General features: G+C 43.2%; 1 protein-coding gene across 1 annotated transcript in view; it reads left to right on the forward strand.

Moving 5' to 3' along the window:
• The first annotated feature begins 750 nt into the window (after positions 1-750).
• Positions 751-26,983, forward strand: part of Depdc1b (DEP domain containing 1B) — a 66,607-nt gene continuing 40,374 nt past the window's right edge. Inside the window, exons 1-2 of the mRNA XM_036206913.1 lie at positions 751-762; positions 4,644-4,909. Coding sequence (XP_036062806.1) covers positions 751-762; positions 4,644-4,909 — 278 coding nt within the window. The remainder of the gene's footprint in view (positions 763-4,643; positions 4,910-26,983) is intronic.

A 26,983-nucleotide genomic window follows, 5' to 3' on the forward strand; every position in this document is an offset into this window, starting at 1 on the left:
AGCCATAGAACACTGACTAGGACACCCAGCCAATGCCTAAAACCATGATAGTGCTAGACCCTATATATAGTACGCATACTATGTGTTTTTCCTAATATGTCTATGATAGTTTATAAATCAACGCAGTGAGGGATTAACAACAATACTAACAAAATGGAGCAATTAACATACTCTAATAAAGTTCACTATAATACTTTGGAGCCTTTGGTCATTAAATTAAAGATTACCTCACCAATTGATCTGATAACCTAAAACACGACTAAATGACTTACGTGTCAAGTGGCATATGCAGTGTGGATACACTGGACATTGAGATCATTCACATCCTTGGCAGGATGGGGCAATTTCACTCTGCTACTCAGAGCCGCATGCAATTAAAAACTTAGGAATTGTAAAGTTTATTAATTGTGGGTAACCGAAACTTTGGATAAGGGTTGACTGTTATATCTTCCTTTAGGGTAGAAAAAAAGAAGAACACGTTTCATCCTCTACACAATTTATTCACAATACTTGTTCAAGGGAAACAAACTAGATCTAGGTATGACAAGTTCTTATCCTGTCTTACGGTAGAAACTAGATAAAATAATTGGAACTGCTTTAAATGTCGTTGTGGTTTGAAAAAGAATGGCCCCCATAGGCCCATATATTTGAATGCTTAGCCATCAGAGAGTGCCACTTCTTGGGGAGGATTAGGAGGTGTGGCCTTGTTGGAGTAGATGTAGCCTTTTTGGAGGAAGTGTGTCATTGGCCATGGGTGTTGAGGTTTGAAAAGCTAAGCCAAGCCCAGTGTCTCTCTCTTCCTGCTGCCTGCCCATCCAGATGTAGCATTCTCAGCTGCTTCTCTAGCACCATGTCTGCCTGCTTGCCACTATGCTCCCCTCCATGATGATAATGGACTAAACCTCCAATGTAATGCTTTCTTTTTGTAGAAGTTGCCATCATCACGGTGACTCTTCACAGCAGAGTAACACTGTCTAAGATGGTTGTGTGTATGGGTGCCTCTCCTAGTTGTAGAGGTTCAATATATAGATGCTTCTGGATTCTCTGTCGCATTAACGTATTACTGAAGGAGCCTGTTTTTTTTCTCCTACATGTGAGGGTTATTGTTACCAGAAATTACAGTTGTTATTAAAAGTAAAACTTGGGGATATTTTCCAAATATAATATAGCGGCACCTTAAAGTTTTTATTGCATAAAAAGTGTCTTGTAATCCATTCTCTCTTGTCCTTCAAGGCTGGCCTTTCCTTTCCTTATCCCTGGCCCAGCTCTCTTTCTCTCCACATCAACTTCCTGTCTCTTAAGGAAGAACCTGGAGAATTGTTTAGCATGCAGATGAGAAAGGGTCTACATCCTCCTTCCTGGTTGGCTGTACTTTCTTATAACGTGTAACAGCTTCATTTTCTAAAGCATTGATGTCTGGCTTGAAAATAAAACTTTACAGATTAGCTAAAATCTTATGGTAAAAATTAAATGACAGGCCCGATTCACGACAAGACATGAGCTAGTCAGCCACTTATTCATCCTCACTGAAACAGCTATCTTTTTTAAAAAACTCATGTAAAAAGAGTTTACAGAAGACCTGCTGTGTAGTTTGGAACAAATCTCTAACCTTTTGGAAGGTAGTTACTGTCGGAACACGGTCCATGAATGAAGCTGTGTGAGGAGAATTTCTGAGAACCTGTAAGATAACTCCAAGGAAACAAGGCAAAAGTCTTGTAATCTGTTTTTGGCATAACATGGGTTGTTCTTGGAATGTGCTTCTGTGTGCCACCCAGACCCCCCAGGTGTAATAGGAATAGATGTACTTTAGATCACTCATCTTACCCACGATTATCTAGAATGATGTTTCCAAGCACAAGTTGTCCTCAATAATTGTATACAGCCTGAACTCATGTGACCTTGCTCTTGTGACTGCATGCAGCTTGAACTCAGGTGAACTTTGCTCCTAAGACTTTGTCTAACCCTTAGAATATCCTCAGAATGTAAATTCTCTGATGCTCTGAATAAAGATGGCTATTGCATGAGAACTTCAGCCCCACTTTAGGCCCCACTCTCCCTGGTTCATGCCACCAATAGAGCAGTAACAGTTACTCTGAGGATTGCATTATGCAAAGGCACAGTGGGGAGGAAGATTGGCATGTTCCATTTATTCACACATTCACATTCTAGAAGCAAAGGGTAGGCAAGGGCCTCATGAGGGGTGGGATTAATTCTAAGGAATGCCAGGAACATTGCCGTGGTCTTCTTGGTGTCTCTGGCATAGGCTGTGTAAAGCTGTGACTGTTTTTATATAGTGGCCACTTTCTGATGCTTGTAGTATCCACTCACGGCTGCCACTGTCAGCTGACTGCTGGGATGCTGACTAGGTCATTGCCATCCATGTTCATAAAGCGTCCAACAGGAGATAGATAAATGGCTTCCTTATTCTAGACCTATTCATTTCCTCAGTTCCTGTCACTGATGCAATTTCACTCATAAACAAGGAGGAAGAGGCCGATTGTCTTGAAGTTATTTAAAAAATGACATCTAGAGAGATCTGGTTTTTGTCTTAAAGGGACATAGTGGCTCATGTGAGTCCATCAGTGACAGATTTGGAGCAGAGGGAAACTGGATATTCTTAGGCTACTTACCATGTACCAAACCTTATGTAAACTGTGAATGGAAGATCTGGGATTAGAACCCTGGTCTCATCCAGTACCTCATGTTTTCCCCATTCTTCAGAGACTGATTCTGTCCTGTTGAAGCAGCCCAACATCTCTTAAATCAAGGCCAGGATCACTGTGCCGTGTGCATCACCAGCAATGTATTGAGTGTGAGTCAATATGCACTAATCTGACATGTTTGTTTTTTTAAAGGTTCCTAAACCAAGTGTAATCAGGGGGCCATGTCTCTTTGGCTGGAGTGGATTGAACCAGTGCATGCTGCCCTATTTCTTAGCAAGCTGATCATGGGCAACACCTATCTCCATGGCCTTCTTTTGATTTTTTTTTTTTTTTTTGGCAGGGGTTGATGGGGGGTGGAGTGTCTTGTTTTGTAGCTTATGCTGGCCTTGGACTCACATTCATCTTGCCTTACAGCAAATCAGAAGACTATGGGTACATGCCAGCACTCCAGCTAGTTTCCATGATTTTCATGTATCAGAATCTCAACTTTTTTGAGTTTTAGTTTGCTATAATTGCTATATTCTATAGAAATGTGTTACCTGTGCCTCAGTATTTTCTGCTTATTGGCAGAGACTGGACTGAATCCTGGAGACTCAGAGGAAGCTTTTCTATACACTTGTTTCAGCTTTAATGGCTGTACCCTGATAATAAAGGCAATAGAATACATGAGTAGATTTATTAAGTACCTGTTTCAGGGCAGGTGCTGTGATAGACTTTTTATTTTTAGTTTTTTGTCTCTGGTCTTTGTTGCTATGTAGCTGGAGATACACAGGCCTGGCTAGCAGTGAATGTGAGGCTGGCCTGCGGGTCATTAGTAGAGCCGGCTGTGAAATTAGATGGGGCTTCAGAGCCTGAACTCTGCCCATTCAGTTTTGTGTGACCCTGCGGCATCTGAAGACACCATGCCTAACTAAACTGTGTTCTTCCAGAAGAGCCTCAAAACCAACCACCCCCTCAGGCAAGCAAAGGGCAGGAGTGAACTTGACTGCAGCGAAAGTGTAGAAGGCGCTTTTCAGTTCGTGTGTATGATCTGACATCTGACGAGCGATTCCTTTCGAACGTCCTTCTTTGGCAAAGAAGCAAAAGTTGATACTACTGTGAAGGTTTTTCTCTACTGTCTTGAGGTCTTTGACACGTGCAGTGTATCAGACTATTCATGTCTTTATTCTTTCCCATGAGATCTCTCTCACACTGTGACAGTCCGTAAGTGTTGGCTGAATGAAGTCATATGAAACACGAGACTTCTAGATGTATGGGCTAGATTTTGGAGAGTGAGTTTTGGTGTGTTTCATTGTATTGTCTAAGCTGGCCTGGGACTTTGTATGGATTCCAGGCTGGCCTTGAACTCCAAGTCCTCCTGCCTCAGATTCCTGAGTGCTGGGATTATAAATAAGTGTGCAGCACCACGCCTAGCGAAGAGCTTGGTTTTAACCAGAGCTTTCTACCATGATTTTCATTCATATAGATTCTCAGCTTTTTACTACCAGCACAACTTGCTGACAGTGTCTTCAATAACTATCCTTTAGAAGTTGCATTTTGCTTATTTCTGTTTTGTCAGTAGTTCTAGTTTTGCTTCAGTTGTAACAAATAACCACAACTTAGACTATTTTAACTGTTTCCAAGTGTCTAGTTCTGTGTCATTAATTACATTCACACCAGTTTGAAATCATTACCTCCCACCCACCATTCATTCTTTAGGACTTTAAGAGGTTGAAGGCTGCAAATGAAATACTAAATCTCCATCTGTTATTCTAGTGTTTCTTAATTTAAAAGATTTGATTTTATCTGTCTACTTATTTACCCATCAACCTACCAATCTGTTTATCCTTTAACTTAGGATGCTGTGTGTGCTGAGCAGTCCCCAGTCTTCAAGCAATGTATTAAATGGAAAAATGGCATTCCTTGATTTAAATATTTGGAATGTATTAACCTTTAAAAACCACTAGTCGATAACTGAATCCTTTCGTGCCCTTTGCCTAGTGGAATGAGACGGTGGAGCTTTTTCGTGCCAGGATGCCCTTGCGGAAACATCGCTGTCGGTTCAAGAGTCACGAGAACTGCTTCACGGCAGCGGAGGCTGTGGACTGGTTGCACGAGCTTCTGAGGAACAGCCAGAACTTTGGGCCCGAGGTAACTCGCAAACAAACAGTCCAGCTGCTAAAAAAATTCCTGAAGAATCACGTTATTGAAGACGTCAAGGGAAAATGGGGTCAGGAGGATTTTGAAGACAACAGGCACCTCTACAGGTAATGAATGGCAGTGTGTGAACTCTGCAGGACTGTAGGGCGATTGAGTGCGGCTACTCAGCATCCGGAAACTTCCTAAAGTGGAAGAATTTACTGTGTCCCCTGAAGCGATGATTCTGTTTGTAATGGGCTAAGTGCCTAACGGAATGGGCTGTGAAAATTAAAACCAATTGCAATTTGTCCTGCTGCACCAGGGCACCTCAGAACAGGCTTCTGTTGTGATGCTTTTCCGGTAGGGAAGGATTTCCATGCCTTCTGCTTGGGAGGGTGGGTATAGTGACTTAGTACTTCTAGAGTACCCAAGGAGGTGAAATGGTACCTCTGGGTTTAGCTTTGCTGAGCACTAAGGGTTGGAATACTCAGGGGCAGACTGTCTGGTCTGGAAACAGCTCAGGGTACATGTGTGGACTGTGTTAGAATTCCTTACCATCTCTGACTGAGCCTGGGGTTGGAAGCCTGCCTTCATCCATGTGATTTGCTGACAACATTTTATCATGTGGACATTTACCACCAGGTAATCTGAGGGAAATGGAGATCTCCTATAGTACTTTCTCACGGAACCGTAGGGTATTTTACTGACGGAGGCCAAGGAGACTTACCTAAAATTCAGGTGATGGCAGGAGACTAGAGAGGAATGGCATCATGCAGGCTCAGAGAGGAGCTGCTTGATCCAACATAGAACTCTGTCAGTGCCGAGAACTAGAGAGGGTCTAAGACAGGAGTGGAGAACGCAGACTCTTAGCTCTTGCTCTCCTTTATTCTAACCGGAAATCAAGACCCTGATTCCAACGCGTCTAATGAGTGTGGCTGAGCAAAGTGAAGCTGCTCTCTTGTACCTGATCTATTTCTTTGTTTTCCTCTTAGACTAGCATATGTGCAAAGCAGAGCAGGGTGAGGGTGGTTGTATGCATGTAGAACCAATGACCGATGCTGTTGTGCATTTCCCGCCAGACCTCCATATGGAATGCCCTGCAAAGTCTCCAGTGCCCACACGTCAAGATTGTCATCTGAGCAGTTAGTGGTGTCTCCATTTGGCAATTATTTGCTGATCTAAGTTTAATTATGGTCTTGAATGGTCTAGTTTATTCTGAGGCCTGACTGCTTATTGGCCTCAGACAGGGGGAAGTCAAGTTCTGGTTCCACATGCCAAACTGCATTGGGGATTCTTTTTTGTTGGTCTCTCTGTGTAGCTTTGGAGCCTGTCCTAGAACTTTCTCTGTAATCACAGGGAAACTCACAGAGATCCCACCTGCCTCTACCTCCCACTTCTGGGATTAAAGGTGTGAGCCACTACCACCTGACAGGGATTCCTTTTGGGAGATTCCTTGCTTGTACACATTAAGATTTAGCTAGGACTCTCTGAAAGGCTTCTCTGGATGAGTGACATACAATCTTTCCTATTGTGATTTTTTTTCTTTTTTTTTTCTTTCTTCTCGAGACAGAGACTCTGTAGCTTTGGAGCCTGTCCTCGAACTCACAGAGATCCACCTGCCTCTGCCCCCTAGTGCTGGGATTAAAGGCATGCGCTGCCGCCAGCGCTGCTGCCACCCAGCTTCCTATTGTGTCTTAAATAGTTCCCACTGAGTTCCCCTGAGGCTCTGGAATCCTCAGGAGAATAACATAGGAGTGTATTCCACTGAACACTGATTACTAGAATTTTTCATTTCAGCATTACGACTTAATTACGAATCCCTTTTGATAAGAAAATTTCTCAAGGTCCACCAAGTATTGGTTTCAGGAACTCCCCATGTATCCAAAAATCTGCATATACTAAAGTTCCTTATGTAAAATATAGCATTTGCATATAACCTATACACATCCCCTGTACATTAAATGCTCTTTAATTACCTATAATGCTTAATATGATGTAAGTGCTACATAGTTATACTGCAATGCTATGTTCCATCCAGATACAACCACTGTATTCCTAACGACATAGATCATGAACAGGAAGTGAGGTAAATGAGATGGGAGGTGAGGGATGCTCTGCTGTAAGTGCTGACAAGAGTCTGAAGAAGTGTGAGGTGATGGACTACAGCAATAACTTTGCTCACATGGGCTCAGCATAGTATTTGATACATGGCAAATTCAAGTTTTGCTTTTAGAACTTTCTGGAACCTTTTTTTTTAACTCTTGGAGATGGGGGTCTTACTATGTTGTTTGAGCTGGCCTTGAACTCCTAGGCTCAAAAGTGGTCCTTCTGTGTTAGTGACCCAAAGGTCTGGGAGTACATACAGGAGCTACAGCACCTTCCTGGAAGTCTTTCTTCACATACTTTTGTCCCATACTTGGGTGAATCTGAAGACACAGAACTCATGGATATGGAGGGCTGATTCAAATGATTTTTCTCCCTTGTTTCTTAATTTTGGTAACCCGATGCTTGTGAATCATAAACAGGACAGCCTTTTGTCATTTAGTATCTGAAAACTCACTATCTCTTTGTTGTTTCCTGCCTGGGAATTCTGTAAATTAACCACTAGGTTAGTCTTGGATGGAGTCTATTTAAACATGTAAATCATTGGTGAAGGTGCCTGTGACTTGTATTGAGAGTGAACTAATGAGTGTACAGCCAGCTACCGTGCACCCGCAGGCTTCTGTGACTGGTGCTCGAGGTAGTTAGCATCCCATGCTAGAGTTCTGGGGAGGGTTGCCTTTGCTGTTCTGACTGGTGGAGCCCCAGCTGCTTCCTTCAGGTTAAGAACACTGAAGCTGAAGAAGAGAGAATAAGTCAAGGCAGGTTAGATTAGAAGGGGATGGAGTCAGTGGTAGTGGGATTTAGGACATACTCAAAAGATCCAGATTTATGGAAGGGAGTCCTTTCTAAGTAGTCTAGAAAGTTCTGGAAAGGACAAGGAGGGGAGTTCTTGTTGGAAAGAAAGAAACGTAACATTCCAGAGCATCTCTGATGTTGCAAACTCAGTGTGTCATTTGCCGTTTAACTCAGCTCCTGCAGGTACAAAGCTGGTGTCCTCATTGTGTGATCATTTTCTCCTTTATGGAGACAGAGTTTTGCTCTGCAGTCCAGGATGGCTTGAGCTTGTGGTACTCTTGTCCCAGCTTCTAAACACTGAGATTAGAGTTGTGAGGCACCACCCTGAGCTTCCCTAAATATGAAGGTTAGGAAATGAATAAAGCCAGGTTTTCAAACACGTTCAGAGCCTTGGAGTTAGTAGTGGAGGGCCCACCATTTTGAGGACAGTCTAAAGTCTGCGTACTTGTGATATGCCAGGCTGCTCAGTTTCCACAAGATGAGGTTGCCATAGCTTAACAGATAGTTAGTGATGAATAAATGCAGAGACTCTTGAGGAAGGTTGTGGCCAGCACACTTGCAGCCACATAGTTCTTGTGATGCATAGTAACTGATACGCTGCCTTCCTTAAGAAAAGTTTCTCAAATGAAGGAGGTGTGGGCAACAATCTGAACGCTCACCTAAATGCAGTAGGGTGGAACCCTGAGTCTGTGCACTTAGAGAAAGCTACATGAATGCCAACACTCGGTTCCCTTTTGTTATGCCTTTTGTGTCTGTAGTGATGGAGATCAAATCCAGGGTCATCTACCTTTCAACCGTGTCTCCAGCACCTGACTGTGTTTTAAAGAGAGAAATTATATGCAAGTGTTGGATAATTTTATAACACGGGTGAGGAATAAAGCCCTCATTCTGGAATGAGTCCATTATCTATAGATTTTAAAAATGCTTGTATTTGTGGGGTGAATGCACTTAAATTAGCCATGGTTTTTCAGGAATCAAAGAGGAAATGAATGGGAAGGGTGAGCTTAGTGTATAAGAAGGAAAGTGATAGTCTGCTGTCTGAATGCCCATGAAATTAGAGAAGATGCAGTAGAGAAGTTCCCAGCATGGTCTAGGGCCCCTTCTTTCCTTTACTAATACCAGTGACTACAGAGTCCTGGGTTTCAGTGATAGGTGCTTATAGATGAACCAGATGTTGGCCCTTTTAGCAGTTTTACATCCCCAGACTTCTATTTGAGGGACATAGCTAGTTATACTACATTGTATTTTAGCATCAAATGTACTACTATTGTGCCATGGGATCACACGCTGCTATGTTTTTATAAGCAGTTTCAAGCCAGACATGGTGATTGTACACTTGTAATCTCAGCACTGGAGAGGCTGTTCGTAGGAGGAGCTCAGTTTGATACCACTCTGGACTAGAGTGAGAACCTCTCCCAAAACTCAGAGTACAAGTGAAGTAAAATAATGCCGGGATGTATATCTGATGTTTGATCCCCAGCACAGAAAAAAAGGAATTTTTTTTTTTCCAGTTTATGAGGCAATTCCATTTCAGTCATCTCATTTGATCTTTATGAGAAACTCATGGAGAGGGCCTGGAGAGATAGCTCAGTGGGGAAGAATGTTTACTTATGCAAGTATGAGGACCCGTGTTCAAAGCCCCAGCCCCTATGTAAAAATCAGGAATGGCCATGAATCCCTTTGTCTTGCTCTGACCTGTGCATGGTTGCATGCATCTACAGTTATATATTCTTGCATTTTACACACACACACACACACACACACACACACACACACACACACACACAGAGTTGGGCCTAGTGGACATTTCATTTATTTTAAATGTTTATCAAAATGCCGAGAATGTTCTAGTTTAAGACATTTCATGTTTATTATTATGTCTGCCCCTCTGTGCGTGTGAACAGGTATGGTATTGTTTACATTTAATTAAGGGGTGGTGAGATGGCTGAGTAGGAAGAGTTGCTTGCTGCACTAGCTAGACAACCAGTCCCCAGAATCCAGGTAAAGGAGAGCTGATTCCTGAAAGTTGTGAGTGTCCATGTACACACATCCTACACATACATGCCCAATAGGGATAAAACTTAAAGCTATTTTACACACAAACACACACACACACACACACACACACACACACATACACACACCCTAAATCTAATAGGTCCTGCAAAAGTGAATATGTACTGTGGTGGTCACCTGTTTTGTATTTTTTAAATGGGAGAAGTGCTTGGCTGGTTGTATTTAGCAGGACTGCTCTGGAGTCTGGCTGATCTGTGACTTGCTCCTATTACTGGTGGGTAGCAATAAGAAGGAATCCAAGCTTTAATTTTTGTATTATTTATTTTTTTTAAGCCAATTTTTCAAGATTTTGAAATATTTTTCACACAAAATGTTTTGATAATATTTTTCTCCTCCCCTAATTCTTCCTAGATCCTTTCTCCCACCTCGTGCCCACCCAACTTTATATTCTTTCTCTCTTAAACAAACAAACAAACCCAAAACAAACAAAAAATAAACACCCGCCAAACAGAAATCAAAACGAATAAGCAAAAGATCAATGAGACAAAAAAAAAAAAAAATGCCCCAACAAAGCAAAATGAGATAAGAAGTCAACAAAAGTATCATGGAGTTGGTTTTGTGCTGCCAGCAAATCCCGTGTATGGTGCCTGCCCTGAAGTGTAGTTCATATACCCAGGGAGACTGCATTAGCGAAAACTAATTTTTCCTTTGCTAATGAATATCAGTTGTAGATAGCTTCTTGTTGATTAGAGGTAGGAGCACATGTCTACTAAACCTCTTCATTGGGATGCTGAGGCTTGAGCCTGTGCATTCTGCCACAGTCTCTGAGAATTCATTTGTGCATCAGCATGCCAAGACCCAGGCTCAAAATGGAAATGAGCTTTATATTTCAGATTTTTTTTTTCACATATGGGATGCTTTACCAGTGAAAGTCTATATAAATATCTGTAATGTAGAAAACTTTGACCTCTTAAACGCTTCTGGTCTGAAGCCTTTTGGATGAGGGTGATGTTGAATTGGAGAAGACAGAGACACATAAAGCAGTGGGGTGCAGGAGAAGTTCAGAGCCGGATGTATACAAGTACGGGCAGTTGATAGGAAATTATCAGTCTCTTGTCAGCAAATGGGTTGGCAGTGCTAGGCATCCAGCCTCAAGCTTTGTTCACGATAGGAAGGAACTCTACAGATGAGCCACATTTCCATCCATGTCAAAGGATTTTCCAATATTTGGAGATCCAGCCACGTATCTGCAAAAATAATTCACGATGAATTTCAACCTAAACCACATAAACTGTACACAAATTAATTCAAAGTCTATCATAGATTTAAGTGGAAGACCATAGACAAAAATCTAGGAGAGAAATCTTTACATCTTGAAGTTAGGCGAAGAGTTAAGATAGGACACCGAAAGTGCCTGTCACAAAAGGAAAGACTTGACAGATTGGACTATCAAAATGAAAAAAAGGCTGCCATGGATGGCAGTAAGAACATGGGGAGGGGCTGGAGAGCTGACTCGGCAGTGAAGAGCACTTGTTACTGCTGCAGAGGACTCTGGTTCCATTCCTAGGAAGCACATGGCAGCTTGTGACTGTAACTCCTGGTCCAGGGAGCTGAAGCCCTCTTCTGATCTCCAGGCACACACATGGTGCATATACAGACATGTAGACAAAACACTTTTACATTAAAAACAAAACAAAGCAGAAAACAAACAAACAAAAGGCTGAGAAGACAACAAGCGGAAATACCTGCGGATGGCGTGTGTGTCAGTAGACTGGTACCAGGAGGTAGCAGTAACAGAGCAACAGTTCCAAGAATGAGGAAGAGGTTTGAGCAGATGCCTCAGACCATGCAGACAGCAGATGAGCCCTCAAAGATGTCTAACAGTAAACCTTACAGAGATGCAAAGTAAAGCAACAGCAGGATGCTACTAAGTGTTAAGGTGGCTAAAATAAAAATACCCGCACTGTCAGGTGTATTGGGATGCAGAGGCTGAAACCTCCTCTGTGGTTGGCAGGAGTGCTAGGTTGGCAGTCACTTGGGAAAACCTGGGGACCGATTCATATAGAGTTAATAAATACAGATGATATCACTCAGCCTTCCCACTGGATATTTCCCGACAGCAATGAAAGTTCAGTGTGCGAATGGAAAACTTGTGTTTGTAGCAGCTCTGTTAATAATTGCCAGTAACCGGAAACAACTGAAATGCCCCATGGTTGGATGAACAACTACAGTTCATCTCTACGATGGAATGCTGTCAGGATGGGGAAGGGTGTTACACCATACAGTGAAGCAAAGAGAGTGTTGGGGGAAGTAATGGAACGAGTATTTCTTGATAGAGTGGAGGTTACGCAAATGTGATTGTGTGTTAAAATTGATAGACCCCCAAACTCAACTTTTCTATAGGCCAATAAGCCGTAGATTTGAAATATCTTACTTGTATCTCTGATGACAGAAACTTGAGCAGGTGTTTTAAAATGTATGGCCCCTTAGTCATTTATTTTTTTTTTTGGTGATCTTGTGGAACATTCTCACACCATTATCATGTAAATCTTTTGAAGGGGTCTATTTTAGGTATCACACCTTCAAATGGATAGACCATTTCCTCCCTCTAGTGGACATTTTTTAATAGGAAAACACAAAATATATATATGTGATTTTATTTTTCTTTCGCTTCTCATTTCACCACATCCATAAACATCAATTTTCAGGCACTAGGTTTAAGTGCCAAGGTGCTAAGACCAGGAAAGTATGGGGACCTGCAGGCTCAGGGACGTGTTTTCATTTCTTAAGTGAGCAGAAGGAAAATATCCAATATCTAGTTTGTCAGTTGAATTTGGGGTCAGAAAGGGAAGTATAAGTAATGCTTTTTCTTTTCTCTCTTTTTTTAAGAAATTGGTACAAACTCAACCTAGTAATCATTGCTAGAGGTTTCTTTACTGCTACGTATGGCCCACTTTTAGTTTTGGCAGCACTGATTTTAAAAAGAGAATGAATGAATTAACAGACTATTTGTGTCGGTTGATGTTTTTTGTTTTAGATATATTTTTGTCTTAAGTTGACCCACTAATTACATAATTGCTGGGCGTGGTGTGGCATTTCCATACAGGAGTAAGTGCTTTCTGATCAAAGTCCACGCACAGGCACTGTATCACTGCAGACATGTCTCCTTTATTTTTCTTGTTGGAGACATTAAAAATCCCCTCTTCTAGCTATGTAGAAATACTCAGCTGATGTTGTTACCCACAGTTACTCTATTGTGCTATAGAATGTTCCAAGTGACTCCTCCTCTCCAACTGTGCCACTGAGGATCTAGATGCTATCTATACTGACCCTCTGGGAGGCAGAGAAATAGAGAGGGTCCATGGCTAGGTAACAAGGTGCCAGATTTCCAAGATGACAGTTTCTTCTTCACCCTCCCCACTTGAGACCGACAGCTTTAAACAAAGGTCTTGCAGGCTTTTGTCTCTCACTGGAAGGCCTGCTGCTGATGGACTGGCTCAGCGAGTTCAAAGCTGGCTCAGGGCATGTTAGTAACAGTTGTGGGCCAGTCAACCATCCTATCCTTCCTCAAAAGGACAACCTGTGGTCAGGGGAGGATAACTCTTCAAAGATTTAAAAAAACCCACCCCCTGAAAACAGACTGGAGTTTTCAGGCTTCCTGAGACACCCCTCTTCATCCCCATGCTTTGCAGAAGGTCTTTTTCTCTGTGTTTCTGGTGTGTGTGTGTGTGTGTGTGTGTGTGTGTGTGTGTGTGTGTGTGTGTTTCCTCACTCCAATAAACATCTTTCTTCACCTGCTAATTTTGTCTGCTCCTGTTAGCAGTGTCTGGGATTTCTCCACTGCTTCTTAATCCTTTCACTGGCTGAGAAAATGAGCCTGATGAAGACCCCCTGGACTGTATCACTACCGTCCATCTTCTCTCTACCCCAGTGATAAGCAGCCAGACATGGTCTTGCTTTCCTAGGTATTAGTTTTCCCAAATATCGAATCATGCATCGGTGAGATCCACCATTCCTTCCCCGCCTCCTTCTCTTGCTTGTTTTTTTGTTTTTTTTTTTTTTTTGCTGATGCTGGGGATTGGGCCCAAGTCTTCACACTCTGCTCTGAGCTGTCCCCTCTGCTTCTGCTTATATTACCAGATCTTTAAAAAAAATTACTACTTACTTTTATTAAATTTGTTCTTTGACAATTTCATCCATTTGTGTAGCTTATTATTTCTCTAATGCTCTTCTCTTTCTGATTTCGCAATCTCCATTGAGGCTTTAGAATATATAGATGAAGAAGATAAGTAGAAGAATCAAAGTGTATTTAATTAATTCCCTACAGGCTGTCTTAGTTAGGGTTTCTATTGCTGTGAAGAGATACCATGACCATGGCAGTTCTTTTTTTTTTTTTTTTTTAATATATTTATTTATTAATTTTTTTTCATTTTACATACCATCCCCAGTTCCCCCTCCCTCCCCTTCTCCCGCCTCCTCACCTCCCTCCCACTCTGTCCCCATCCACTCCTCAGAGTGGGTAAGGCCTCCCATGGTAGTCAACAAAGGCTGGCATACCAAGTTGAAGGAGAGCCTAGCCCCTCCCCATTGTATCAAGGCTGAGCAAGGTATCCCACCACAGGGAATGGGCTCCAAAAAGCCAGTTCATGCACCTGGGATAAGTCCTGGTCCTGCTGCCAGGGACCCCAAAACAGATCGAGTCACATAACTGTCACCCACTTTCAGGGGGCCTAGTTCGGTCCCATACGAGCTCCAACTAGCACCAGTCAGCTGTCTCTGTGGGTTTCCCCATCATGATCTTGACCCCCTCTTCTTTTTTTTTTTTTGAATGCCGAATGCCGTTTGTTGAAGGAGAGAGGAGGTTGACCTTGGCAGTTCTTATAAAGGAAAATGTTTAATTGGGGTGGCTTACAGTTTCAGAGGTTTAGTCTATTACCATCATGGTGGTACATGTCAACATATAGGCAGACATGTTGCTGGAGAAGGAGCTGAGAGTTCTATGTCTTGACCCGCAGGCAACAGGATAGTTGTAGCCTGAGCTGTGGAGACCTCAAAGCCCACCCCCACAATTGACACACTTCCTCCAACAAGGCATTCATTACCTACTCCAACAAAGCCACACCTCCTAATACTGTCACTCCCTATGGCCTATGGGGCCAATTACATTCAAATTGCCACAGGAACCCATAGCAAACTAATAAATGAGAATTGCTATCCTGGCAATTCATGGAGTGACTCTCTATTTTGTTTGGTTTGCACAGTAACTTTAGTTATTATTTTAAGTCTCATTATTTTCATATTTTCTATTTTTTGTAGGGTAATGCTTTCATGTTCAGATTTTACAATATGTAAAAGATACACACACTGAAGAACCTTCTTCATATCTCTTTCTTTGAGTCAACCGGTTCTATTCCCCAGTGACACCTAATGTTCCGAGTTGTAACCATGTCTTAAAAAATGATGCTTCTGCCGGGCGGTGATGGCGCCAGCACTCGGGAGGCAGAGGCAGGAGGATCTCTGTGAGTTCGAGGCCAGCCTGGTCTACAGAGTGAGTTCCAGGACAGCCTCCAAAGCTACAGAGAAACCCTGTCTCAACCCTCCACCCCCCCAAAAAAAAGATGGTTCTGCCAGCCAGGTGTGGTGATGTGCTTGTAGTGCCAGCTGCTTGAAGGGCAGGAGGCTCACTTGGCTCCAGGTGTTCAAGACCAGCTTGGGCAACATAGTGTGAGACCTATATTAAGACAGGACAGTTAGGAACTTAAAAGGCTCTTGATGGCACACATTCCAGTGATCCCACTCCCTACCATTTCCCTGTGATAATTGATCAGCCCACAGATGGTTATGCTGTCTGCCTGGGCCTAGGTAGGAGCTGTGTCTGTGACTCAGTCAGTGCAGAGTGAGTGCTTGGCGACCTCATGGTCGAGAGAGGAGGAGGCGGCTTATTTCAGTAGGGGCCCTATGGGTGGGGTAGGAGCTGGATAGTAAGGGGTGGGAGGGAAGAGGTATCTTCGGTGACCGTGAGGTAAGAACAAAGCTGCCAGTGAGAAACACACTAGTCTGTAAGCTTTACAGGCAACTGGGAGGAGACAAATGGCTAGTCTTAGGAAGCCGAAGGGTAATTTGGTGGAATTTATTAAGTATGTATGAGTGTTTTGCCTTCATGTGTGTATGTGCACCGGGTGTCAGATCCCTCGGAACTGGAGTTATAGATGGTTATGAGCAACATGTAGGTGCTGAGAATGGAACCTGGGTCCTCTGTAGGTGCAACAAGTGCTCTAAACCACTGAGCCATCTCTCCAGTCCCTAGAGTAGACTTTTACCCGGATGAAGCCAGTGTTCTACAATCGTTAATTTAATAACAAGGGTGGGATAGACCGCAAAGCAGAGGAACTGCCGGAAATTGCCGGAGTACTGTCTGGATGAGAATGCTTGTGCGGATGGAAGCACTTCTTCTCGGTTCCTCACAAGCTAGACTAAGCTTTATCAGAGAGATGACCGTCTATCTTTTTATTGTGGAGGAAATTGAATTTTCACTTAGAACCTTTAAAAGAGATTGTGTGTGTATATGGGCGTGCGTGCGTGCGTGCGTGTGTGCGTGCTCGCTCTCCTTCCACCATGTGGGTCCCTGATACTGAATTCAGGTTGTCAGGCTTGGAGGCCTTTGCCTGATTAGCCATTGTATTTAGAATTGTTATTAGTGATTAACATTTCCTTACTGAGGCTTGGACTATAATCTGAGTCTTTTTAAAGCCAGTTAACAGTCCATAATAGTTTTCAGTTCTTTATAAACATCTTCATTATTTTCTAGGTGTTTGGACCTTTGTACCAAGTTAGTATCTCAAGGAGTATGGAGCCAGGGTCCAGGGTCTCTTTCTCTCTAGCTATGTATCTCACAAAGATCAGTAATGAACAAAGAGCCAGGTTGGAGTTCTGGGATATTGGTGAAAAATTTAACATACATATGCTTATAAATTTAAGGAACTTTAAGCTTTCTTTTTGTTGTTGTTGCCAGTCATTCTAAACTTTTCTATTTGTGGGAGCTCCTGTTGTGTGGGTCTTGGTGGGAAGGGGCCATCAGAGTGAAAGCCTGGGTGACTGAACCCACCCACTTCCTCCCTCGTAGCAAGGAGGATGCAGGCACATGGCCTGTTCCTGACTGATTAGGTGTTCCCACCAGGACTAAATCTTCATGTGAAGGGAAAGGACAGCTTGGATCTTCTTGTGACAGAGTGGTAGCCTGTAGGGACAGTGATGGAGACATACAGAGACATGGTGCCAGTGCTGGCTTTGGGACTAGCCTGCTCCTAGGGTGTGGCTCACATGTGGTTCTGGCTGTGCATGCCACCTGGCCTTCTCCTTTTCTCTCTGCCTCATCCTCTTCGTCCTGTTCTCTAGCTCTCCACTGGTTTGTGACCTATTTGATGTTTTCCGATTCCTTTCTAGTTAACTTTGCCAGGATTGGTTTCTGGGGTTTATGTAACGGGAATCTTAAATGGTCTTATTAATAAAATCAAACACGAGGCCAGTTATTGGAGTGAATGCTGGAAGATCAGAGAAGCAGAACAAGCCACAGTTTCCTCACCTCACCAGTTCCTCAGCTGATCCTGTTTCCTTAGACTGCAAGCTTCTGTGTCCTCATCCCAATGGCTCTCAGCTGAACTGCTGCTCCAAAGCCTAAAAGCTTAACCAGTCAAATGCTTCTAGTTTCTGGTCCTCACACCTTATATATCTTTCCCTTTCTGTCCTCACTCCCTGGGATTAAAGGCGTGTGTCTCCATGCTGGCTGTATCCTTGAACACACAGAGCTCTGCCTAGCTCTGCCTCCCAAGTGCTGGGATTAAAGGCTGGATTTCTGGGATTAAAGGTGTGTGTCACCAAGCCTGGCTGTTTCTAATGTGGCCTTAAACTCAGAGATCCAGAGGGATTTCTGTCTGGAATGCTAGGATTAAAGGCGTGTGCTACTACTGCCTATGCTCATGTTTAATATTGTGGCCGTCCTGTTCTCTGACAACAGATAAGTTTATTTCGGGGAGCACACAGTATTTTGGGGAACACAATACCACACAGGTTTACAGCTGCAAGAGCATACATTGATGGAACAAGCAGCGCTGCAGAGAATGTAAAGCCAGGACAACTCCTTAGAGTAGGTAGTTGTGTGTAGACTGCAAGCCAAGCCATGACTCATGGCTCTGCAATGCTCAGAGGCAGGAGGGGTCCTTGGAGTTCCCCAAAAGCCCCGAGGCACAGGGGAAGATCTGTTAAGGACAGGAGCTTCACCAGTAGAACCCTGGGTTGAGAATTATACACGGAACTGTTAAATCAGCCCGATTCTGAGGTTGCAGCCCATCACCAACATCTTCTGATGTGGAAGCTGCCTGGGTGCTGGTAGGCATGTCAATGGATGTTGAAATATGCTGTTCTGAGTCAAACCAGGTGAGTCCTGATTGTCTAGAGTTTTGTAATGTTCCTTCTAAGGTGTGTTGGTGATTAATTCTTGCCAACTTCAAACCTGTGAGTTGTTCCTCTGTCCTGACCCTGAAATGTTTCTGTATTCCACGCTCTGGCAGGTTTCTTTATCCATTCCCTCTGTACTTATTTGTTTTATCCATTTGACTGCCACTTGCTTGCCCTTGAAACTGCTGTTTCCTTTGATCCTTCGCTATGTTTCTCTATGAATTCTCACTGCATGTTTTTATCCACCAGCTTCAGTAGAGAATGGAGCTGGAATTCAGCAGTCTCCTGGGAGCAGTGTGGTTCCCAGGTGCTCCGCCCCTTTTAGAGCAGAGAAAGCTCTCTGGATCTGGAGGAAGATTGCATGGGAGTACACCCAGATGTCATTGACACAGGAACAATGGGATAAAGACATGTGGGTTAGTTAGCCTTTCTCAGGAAGCCACAGGTTAGAATTCACAGAGAACAGTGGGAATTTGCTGTGAGATATAGGTTGTAAGATGAGGTTTACTGAAGTTGTTGAAAGGTGGAACAGACACACCATTCTGTGTGTGGAGTTGGCAAGCTTGTAAACTAGGATGGGAGACGACAGGCACATGTGTCATGTGAGCCTCAGGACACATAGTAGACATAAGCATATTTATGCCACTCACGTCAGCCTTTTATCAATTGCTTAATTGAAACTTATGCTCTGATATGAGGGGCAGTATTGTGTGTATGTGTGAAAAACTTGAAAATATTTTAAAGTTAGGTTCTGTGCTGTTTTTTAAGTTTTAGTTTAAGTTGTGTATGCAGTGGCAGGAGTGTATCACAGTGCATGTGTGAGGTCCAAGGACAACTTAGGAGAGTTGGTTCTGTTCTTCCACCGTGTGGGGTCTTGGGATCCACCTCAGGTCGTCTGCCTTGGTGGCAAGTGCTTTTACTTGCTGAGCTATCTTGCCGGCCCAGTTCTGAACTATTTTGTTAGAGTTTTGTGTTTGGGGGTGGAGTCTCTGTTAATTACTCCCCTACATATACTGCTTTGCCCTCTGTCCCCTGTTTCTTCTTATCCTTATTCCAGCATATGCCACGCCCACTGTATCCATGGTGATGCTAAGCACAGAAAGTGGCTATCCCCTTTTGCAAATAAACAATCAGATGTAACCCTGGTCTCTTCTGAAGCCTCTGATAGGACATGGCTCCAAGGGCTGTAGAAAGGTTATCTCTGTGAGGGGCCTCAGAGAAGTTTGCTGTTACAGTGATACTCAGCTGAATCAGGTGTTTGCCTGTTGAGGAAGCCAATAAAAAAGTTGGGTGCCATTATACAGGGAGTGGTGGGAGATGAGGATGAGGGAGAATTTTCTTTTTATCCCCATCATCCAACAGAAGACCTAGTGTCCATTGAGAAAAAAATTGGAAGGTTAGTCAATGAAGAGTGAGTTCCTGTCCTTATTGTGTGTGTGTGTGTGTGTGTGTTTTTTTTTTTTCCAGAGCTGAGGACCAAACCCCGGGTCTTATGCTTGCTAGGCAAGCGCTCTACCACTGAGCTAAAATCCCCAAACCCGCTGTCCTTATTGTAAGCAAGCATTTCTCACCCCTGTAAGCAAGCAGCTCTCCTCTCCTGTAGTATGAATCCTAATTGGTCTTAATAATAAAAACCCGGAGCCAGATATGGAGTAAATGCTGAAAGATCAGACAAACAGAGCAGCCAGACCCCAGAAAGTTCTTACCTCAACAAGAGTGAGCTCCTTTCTCCTCCTGCCTTATATTCCTTTCTCTGCCCAGCCATCACATCCTGTCTCAACCACCTTAGTGCTGGGATTCAAGGTATGTGCCTCCCAAGTACTGGGAGCAAAGGCATGAGATCCCTAGCTCTGGGGTTAAAGGTGTGCGCCACCACTGCAGCTCACTAGTGCCTGGCTTTGCCCTCTGATCTTCAGAGAATTGGGTAGAGGTAAGAAGTCTTTCTAGTGGCTGGTTGCTCTGCTTCTCTGATCTTCAGGCAAGCTTTATTTGTTGGATCATACACAAAATATCACCACAACCTCCTTTCCTAGTAATGGTGGCTGTAGCTTTTCCACATCATGTGAGTCATGGTGGAGTATAATGTGAGCTCAGTGATGGGAGGATTGTAACAGGGTTTGGAGTGTGGCAGGACTGGGCTCCAATCCCAGCTATTTACATTTCTATGCATGCAATTGTAGGCAAATTGCTTATACTCCGTGGTCCTCTGTGGCATCATCTATAAACTAGGAATGCCAACATTTGGTCTTGACCCACACTTAGAAGTAGATATTTAGTGATTCTCTGGCGACTTATAACATTCAAACTGAATGTGCTTGTTGTTGGCAACACAGTGGGAACAAGGTAGGTCTGTCTGTTCCTTGTCCTCATGCTGTCTGTAACTTCTAAGTAAACACTGCTCCATCTGTCTTTCCACTAGAGAGGAGTCTGAAACCTTGTTTTATACATGACTAGATAGTAGATAGTTGGTCATGCAGCCTCTGGCCCAGCCTGACTTCCTGCTATCTGTCAAAAGCAGCTAGCTATAAATAGTATATAAAGAGTACATCAGTAAGACTTTATTTATAAAGCAAATGATGGGATTTGACCTGCAGGTAATAGCTGTGACTCTAAGATTCATCCAATGTGTCTCTTATGTACCAGGTACTTCTATTTCTTGCATCCATGTGAAGTCATTGTATTTGAATGAGTGCAAATGCAGGATTCTTTAGGACTTTGGAGTAGAGAAGGAGGTAGCAAGGTAGTACCAGATATGTGCAATTGTGGTAGTTTGAATGTAATTGACCCGCATAATCTCACAGGGAGTGGCACTATTAGGAGGTGTGGCTTTGTTGGAGGGGGTATGGCCTTGTTGGAGGAAGTGTGTCACTACAGAGGCAGGCTTTGAGGTTTCCTATGCTCAGGATACCACCCAGTGTCTCAGTTGACTTCCTGTTGCCCACAAGATGTAGGACTCTCAGCTACGACTCCAGCACTGCATCTGCCTGCCATGCTCCTCATCATGATGATAATGGACTAAACCTCTGAACTGTAAGACACCCCAGTTAAACTCTTTATAAGAGTTGCCGTGGTCATGGTGTCTCTTCACAGCAGTTAGAAACCCCAACTAAGACAGTGATCTTTAGTGCTATAGATAGGGAGTACCCGGAAGGATCTGTGGAAAGGGAGCAGAGCGCTGTGGGGTGGGTGGGGTGTTGGTTAGTAAACTGAGCCTGCACACTATGATGCAAGCCTCACCTGGGAAGGAAAGAACTGTGGGAACTCAGCTCCAGAGTGCCTTTCCTAGGCTCATGGAGAGTTCCCAAGCAAAGACTGCTGCTGAAGCCCTGCATCTTCCGGAAGGAGTGAAATGGTCCTGTTATCCTGTGTGCCCCATGATGGACGAGAAGCATTTGGGGAAAAGTGGGGGTGATACAGCAGCTTGGGGCTGCTGGCCTGAAGAGAGAGATCTCCCTCGCTGTGTGTTTGTGTTTGTGGGGCATTTTAGCTAAGGGGAGACCACAGTTCCTGTCCCCACAGTTGGTCCGCTGCTGCTCATCCTCTGCCTTCTTTTCCACTGTGAGTTCTCTCATCCTCTGTCATCCCTTGCAGGCTTAGGGTGCTGTCCCTGGCAGAGTGACCCAGAATTTCATTCCTGAGGCTCTGGACCCTCGATCATCTTGTACTTCTGAGACTAGTATTTTTGTACTGGCCCATTCACAGTGCTGTGGGGCAAGAAGTACCAAGGAGTGCCACGTAGACATCGTGGGTGCTATAGATAGATATTCCTGCTGCTTCCACTGTGCGAGCACAGTCCTCATTCCTTCTGATCAGAATCCCTGTCCATTGCCATGGCAGCTGTACTTCTCACCCTCTGTCCACAAGAGCAATCCAGAGTCCCCACTAGATCCCCTAGCAAGAGTTTATCTCTTTGGAAGCTCCCTTGGGAGTTACTAGGAAGGATGATGAACAGGGTTACCTTTGTTTCCATCCTTTGATTTTGGGTATGCTTGTATTCTTCTTAAGGGAAGGCAGTCTCATGATGATCCCTTAATTCCCAGACGGTTCCACTGCTGTAGGCCCTGCCTGTGTGTCCCCGGGCGGTACTGTCCTCGTCACTGTAGCTGTGTGACAGTCCTGGAGATCATCTTCCTGCCAGTTCTCCATCTTTGTTCTTTTCCAAATTGTTTCTTATTCTAGGTCCTTTGCCTGTCCACATTTGTTCTACATTCAATGTGTTTATCTCTCTAACAATTCCTCCTGGGGTTTTTGAATGGAATTTCTGTTGGAATTCAGTAGATCAGTTTGAGATTTAACTTCTCAACAAAATTGAATCTTCCAGGTCATAAACAGAGTACAGATCTTTCTGTCTGATGCCTGTTTAAGTTATTTCAATCATGAATATGTGTCATTAGATTTTTAAGTTGTTCATGGTTTTTGATGATAGTGTGCACAGTTGAACGTTCCTGACACATCTTCAAGCAGTTTTGTGAAATATAATTATTAGCAAATTTTCAGTGTCTAGGTGGTATGATACTATGTTATACATTATATATATATACACACACACACACACACACACACACACACACACACACATATATTCTATATACTATACCACTGCATATGCTGAGGGGCTTTAGAGAGCACAGTTAAACCCTTAGAACTGCTGAAGATTTGTCTAACTCATGGCTTTCTGGGAAACAGCAGCCTTGGAGAGACCAGAGCTCATGATAATTACTATCTGGCAAGGTTTTGATGATGTTGAGTTTTGTTTTGTTAGTATAAAAGCCTTAGGTTCCTGAGGCAAACAGACAGGTTGCTGGTGCAGTTGATGCTGCAAATTTCTGTTGATAACAAAGGAAGAATTTTAGCATATTGCTGTGGAAAAGATTTTGAGATATTGTGAGAAATTTGTTACTTTACCAGTCAAATTCACAAATATTTATTAAAGATTTTTATTTTTTATTTGTGATGTGATGTGATGTGATGTGATGTGATGTGATGTGATGTGATGTGTGTTTGTTTGTCTGTGGGTGCAGAGGCCAGAAGAGGGGGTTGGATCTCTTGATGGTGGTTGTGAGCTGCTTAACATAGCTGCTGGGAGCTGAACTCTGGTATTCTAGAAGAGCAGCAATTGCCCTTATCCACTGAGCCATCTTGCTAACTCTCAAAGATTGAGAAAGTGTGTTTTCCTTCTGAGTTAGATGTTCGATATGCTTTTGATTAAATACTAAATTTAATTTTTCAAATAAGTTCACTGAGGATAGTAGTAGTTTTCATTGTGTTAAAGAGCATTTTCAGCCATATTTGATGGTGGAGGGGGCACTAAGAGACCAGGGTTACTTTGTTGACTAGTCAGGGAGGCCGATCTCTTTCCTGCTCTTAATGCCTTTAGTGTACACATGTGGCATTCAATATGACTTTCCAATTCTGCAATTTATGGTTTACAGTTTTTAAAACAAACACTTGTAAAGGTTACCCAGCAGAGGGAGCCATGCTCTTCTGAATGTTCTCTTAGTGTGATGGACATCTCACGCAGGAGCGGATAGACGGTAGCTGGACAACGTGTGTATTGACAGTAGAGCAGAGAGACCTCTTTACCTCAGTGCTCGTCACTTCTGAGAGCTCACCAGGATTTGGATGTAGGTACTGACAGTCCACTGCTTCTGGTTTATTATTATTTTTCTTGAATTGCTTATCCATATCATCTTTCAACAGTTCATTACTATTTTTTAAACACTTAATTTATGTGTAGGAGAGATCTGCCCACATTTATGTCTCTGTACCACATGTGTGTCTAGTGCCTGCATAGACAGAAGAAGGCATTGGATCTCCCCAGAACTGGAGTTATAGATGGTTATGAGCCACCATATGAATGCTGGGAATTGAACCTGGATCCTCTCTACAAGAGCAACAAGTGTCCTTAACCACTGAACCTTTCCCCAGTCCCTAACCAACTGATTGTCTGTTTCTGAAGTATTTTTTCTGCCCTTGGCTTTTATATAAAACTTACCAGAGTGTGTGTTTTCTTACATAGTCTTGTTTCTTGTAGTTTTTTAGATTTATTCATATCAATATGTAAATTTATAGTTTGAATTCTCATGGTTGTTTGTACTCTAACATATCAACATTCCGCTCTCTGTTCTCATCAGTAGAGACTCAGGTTGCTTCTGCCGTTATGCCCTTACAACAATGCTGTCTTGATCTGCCATGGACAGTTTGTTCTGCACAGCCTGTGTTATTTTAGAGTACCCAGCATTATCTAGGAGTTCATTGCATTTAGAGAATTTGGGCACATTCAACTTGCTGGTAATGACAAATCCTTTTCCAGAATATATAATGCTACTTTTTCCCCCTGGTAGAAGATGTCTGAGAAGGCTTGATGTACACATTTGCCCACCTGATGTGCATGAAGAGCTGTCTCACTGTGATGTTATTTGGAATTATGCTGGTGGCTGATGAGACTGAGTGTCGTTTTATGTGTAGAGCTCATTATCCCCTATCCCACATCTAGAAATGTTTGCTTTATGTTTTTACTTTTCTGTAGAACCTTTCCTTCTACTAGATTCTTGGTAGTTAAATAAGATATTTTTCAGTTATATAGATTGTAGAGGCCTCTCATTCTCCCTTTTGCAGTGCTGGGAAATGGCCTGTGTGTGCTAGGTCACCAAGCTACACCCTCAGCCTTCAGTTTTGTCTGTAATGCCCTACCCTGCCCTGCCCTGCCCTGCCCTGCCCACCTCCCCCTCCCTTCCCCTGCCCCACTCTGCCCTCACCTCTCCTCTTTTGTCTTCTCCTCTTTCTTTCTTTCTTTCTTTCTTTCTTTCTTTCTTTCTTCTCTTCTTTTCTCTTCTCTTCTCTTTTCTCCTCTCTTTCCTCTCCTCTCCTCTCTTTTCTTCTTTTCTTTGCTTTCTTACTCTATTGTCAAACCCAGAACTTGTGCACATGTCAGGTAAGTACATACTCCACCACGAAACCCCTAGGCTTTGTTTTATGGCATCCTGATGAATAGAAAACTTAAAAGTTTTAGATTATTTCTTTTTTTGCTTTTTCTGAGACAGGGTCCCACTTTGTAGCTCTGGCTGGCCTGGAACTCACCGTGTAAAGGTACCTGCTGTCAAGCATGGCTACCTGAGTTCAGTCCCCAGAACCCAGATGGTAGAAGGAGGAAATAACTCCCATAGTTGTCCTCTGTCCTGTACATGCTGTGTACCACACCTCCAAGAAAGAAATGTTTTAGAAAGTCTTCATCACCTGGAATCTGAGAGTTATTTTCTTATATTTTATCTTAAATTTCATATTTTTGCTTTGATACTTGTACATTCGTGTGTGTGTGTGTGTGTGTGTGTGTGTGTGTGTGTGTGTTTGTGCATGCGTGCACTGCCGTATGTCAGATGTCTTCCCATTGAACTGAATCGTGTCTTTGGTTAGGCTGGCCAGTAAGCCCTGGGGAGCTGCCTTTCTCTGCCTTCCAGGTCTAGGGTTCCAGGCACTCACAGTCATGCTGAGGATTTGAACTCAGGTTCTCATGCTTGCATGGCTAGTGGTTTTATCCAGTGAACCATTTCCCCAGCCTCTGTGATAGTTTTTATTTTGAGTAAATAGTAAGATTTTTGTTGTTGAAATAAGTGGTCATAACAGAAGATACAAGCAAACCATTGTTGTAATTCATGAGAATTAGGCAACATTCTGATTTTCTATGGCTGAGAAACAGTGTCATCCAAACTTCCTTGGCCTAAAGTTACTTTTTTTTTTTTTTTTTTAAATTTAATCTATGTCTTTTTTGTTTGTTTGTTTTGTTTTTTAAGACAGGGTTTCTCTGTGTAGCCCCAGCTGTCCTCAAACTCACAGAGATCTGCCTGCCTCTGCCTCCCAAGTGCTGGGATTAAAGGCGCGCCACCACCACCTGGTAAATTATGTTATTTTTGAGAAAGGCTTATAAGAGCAAAGTATCCTAGGATTCATGATGGTAGCCCAGGCTGGCCTTGAACTTTCCCTTCTCCTGCTTTAGACTCTCCAGGGCTGGGATTATAATGTTCCACTGTGACCAATTTGCTCTCCCTCACTTTCGCGCTTTCTTTCTTTGATTTTTGGTTAAGAACATAGAAGGAGATCAATTAGCGGGTTGCTACCCACCAACAATGACTCAGTAAGATGACTCCCTTCTCTTCTCACAACTCTGGTGCCCTTGTTGCATGTTGCCCAGTTTCTCTTTCTCTCCATGAGGTCTCATTCTCTCTGGCATCTCCCTGTGATCTGTGCATTATGCAATGCCATGGGTTAGGATAGTATCCATACTTCCATGGGAGGTGATTTAGAAGAGATTGTCTTCTAAGCATGAGCACCCCAGGTACAAGTATTTCCAATAGTCAAGAAGAGAAAGCTGACAGGAAGCCACGGTCTGTGCCTGGAACTGGTGGAACTTGGCTTCCCTATTCTGCTTGTCAGAGCAGTTGCATAGCCCACTTATTGGGGTCAAGTAGAGAAACCTCCTGTTGAGGGGAAACTCAGTTACATATTGGGTAGGAAGAGCATATGGGATGGAATGGGAAGAGCATATGGGATGAAAAGAGCATATGGAATGGGATGGGAAGAGCATATGGGGTGGGAAATATGTTGTGGCCATCCTCGGAAAATATAATCTGTCATAGTTTGCCTCTGGCTACAACAGCTTCCTCTCATTTGCAACTACATGTACCCTCTCCGATAAGACAGTAACTGAGTTTCATCCCATTATGTCATCACATCTACTGATGGCTGGCTGGTCTTCTGAAGTGCAGTTTGACATGTGTCTACCATTTCTGCTGCTTCCCAGAGTTCTGTGGAGCTCATGGTTCTCATCTCAATGTTTT

The sequence above is a fragment of the Onychomys torridus genome, chromosome 15 (assembly GCF_903995425.1).
Source record: "Onychomys torridus chromosome 15, mOncTor1.1, whole genome shotgun sequence".
In the NCBI taxonomy this organism is placed as follows: Eukaryota; Metazoa; Chordata; class Mammalia; order Rodentia; family Cricetidae; genus Onychomys; species Onychomys torridus.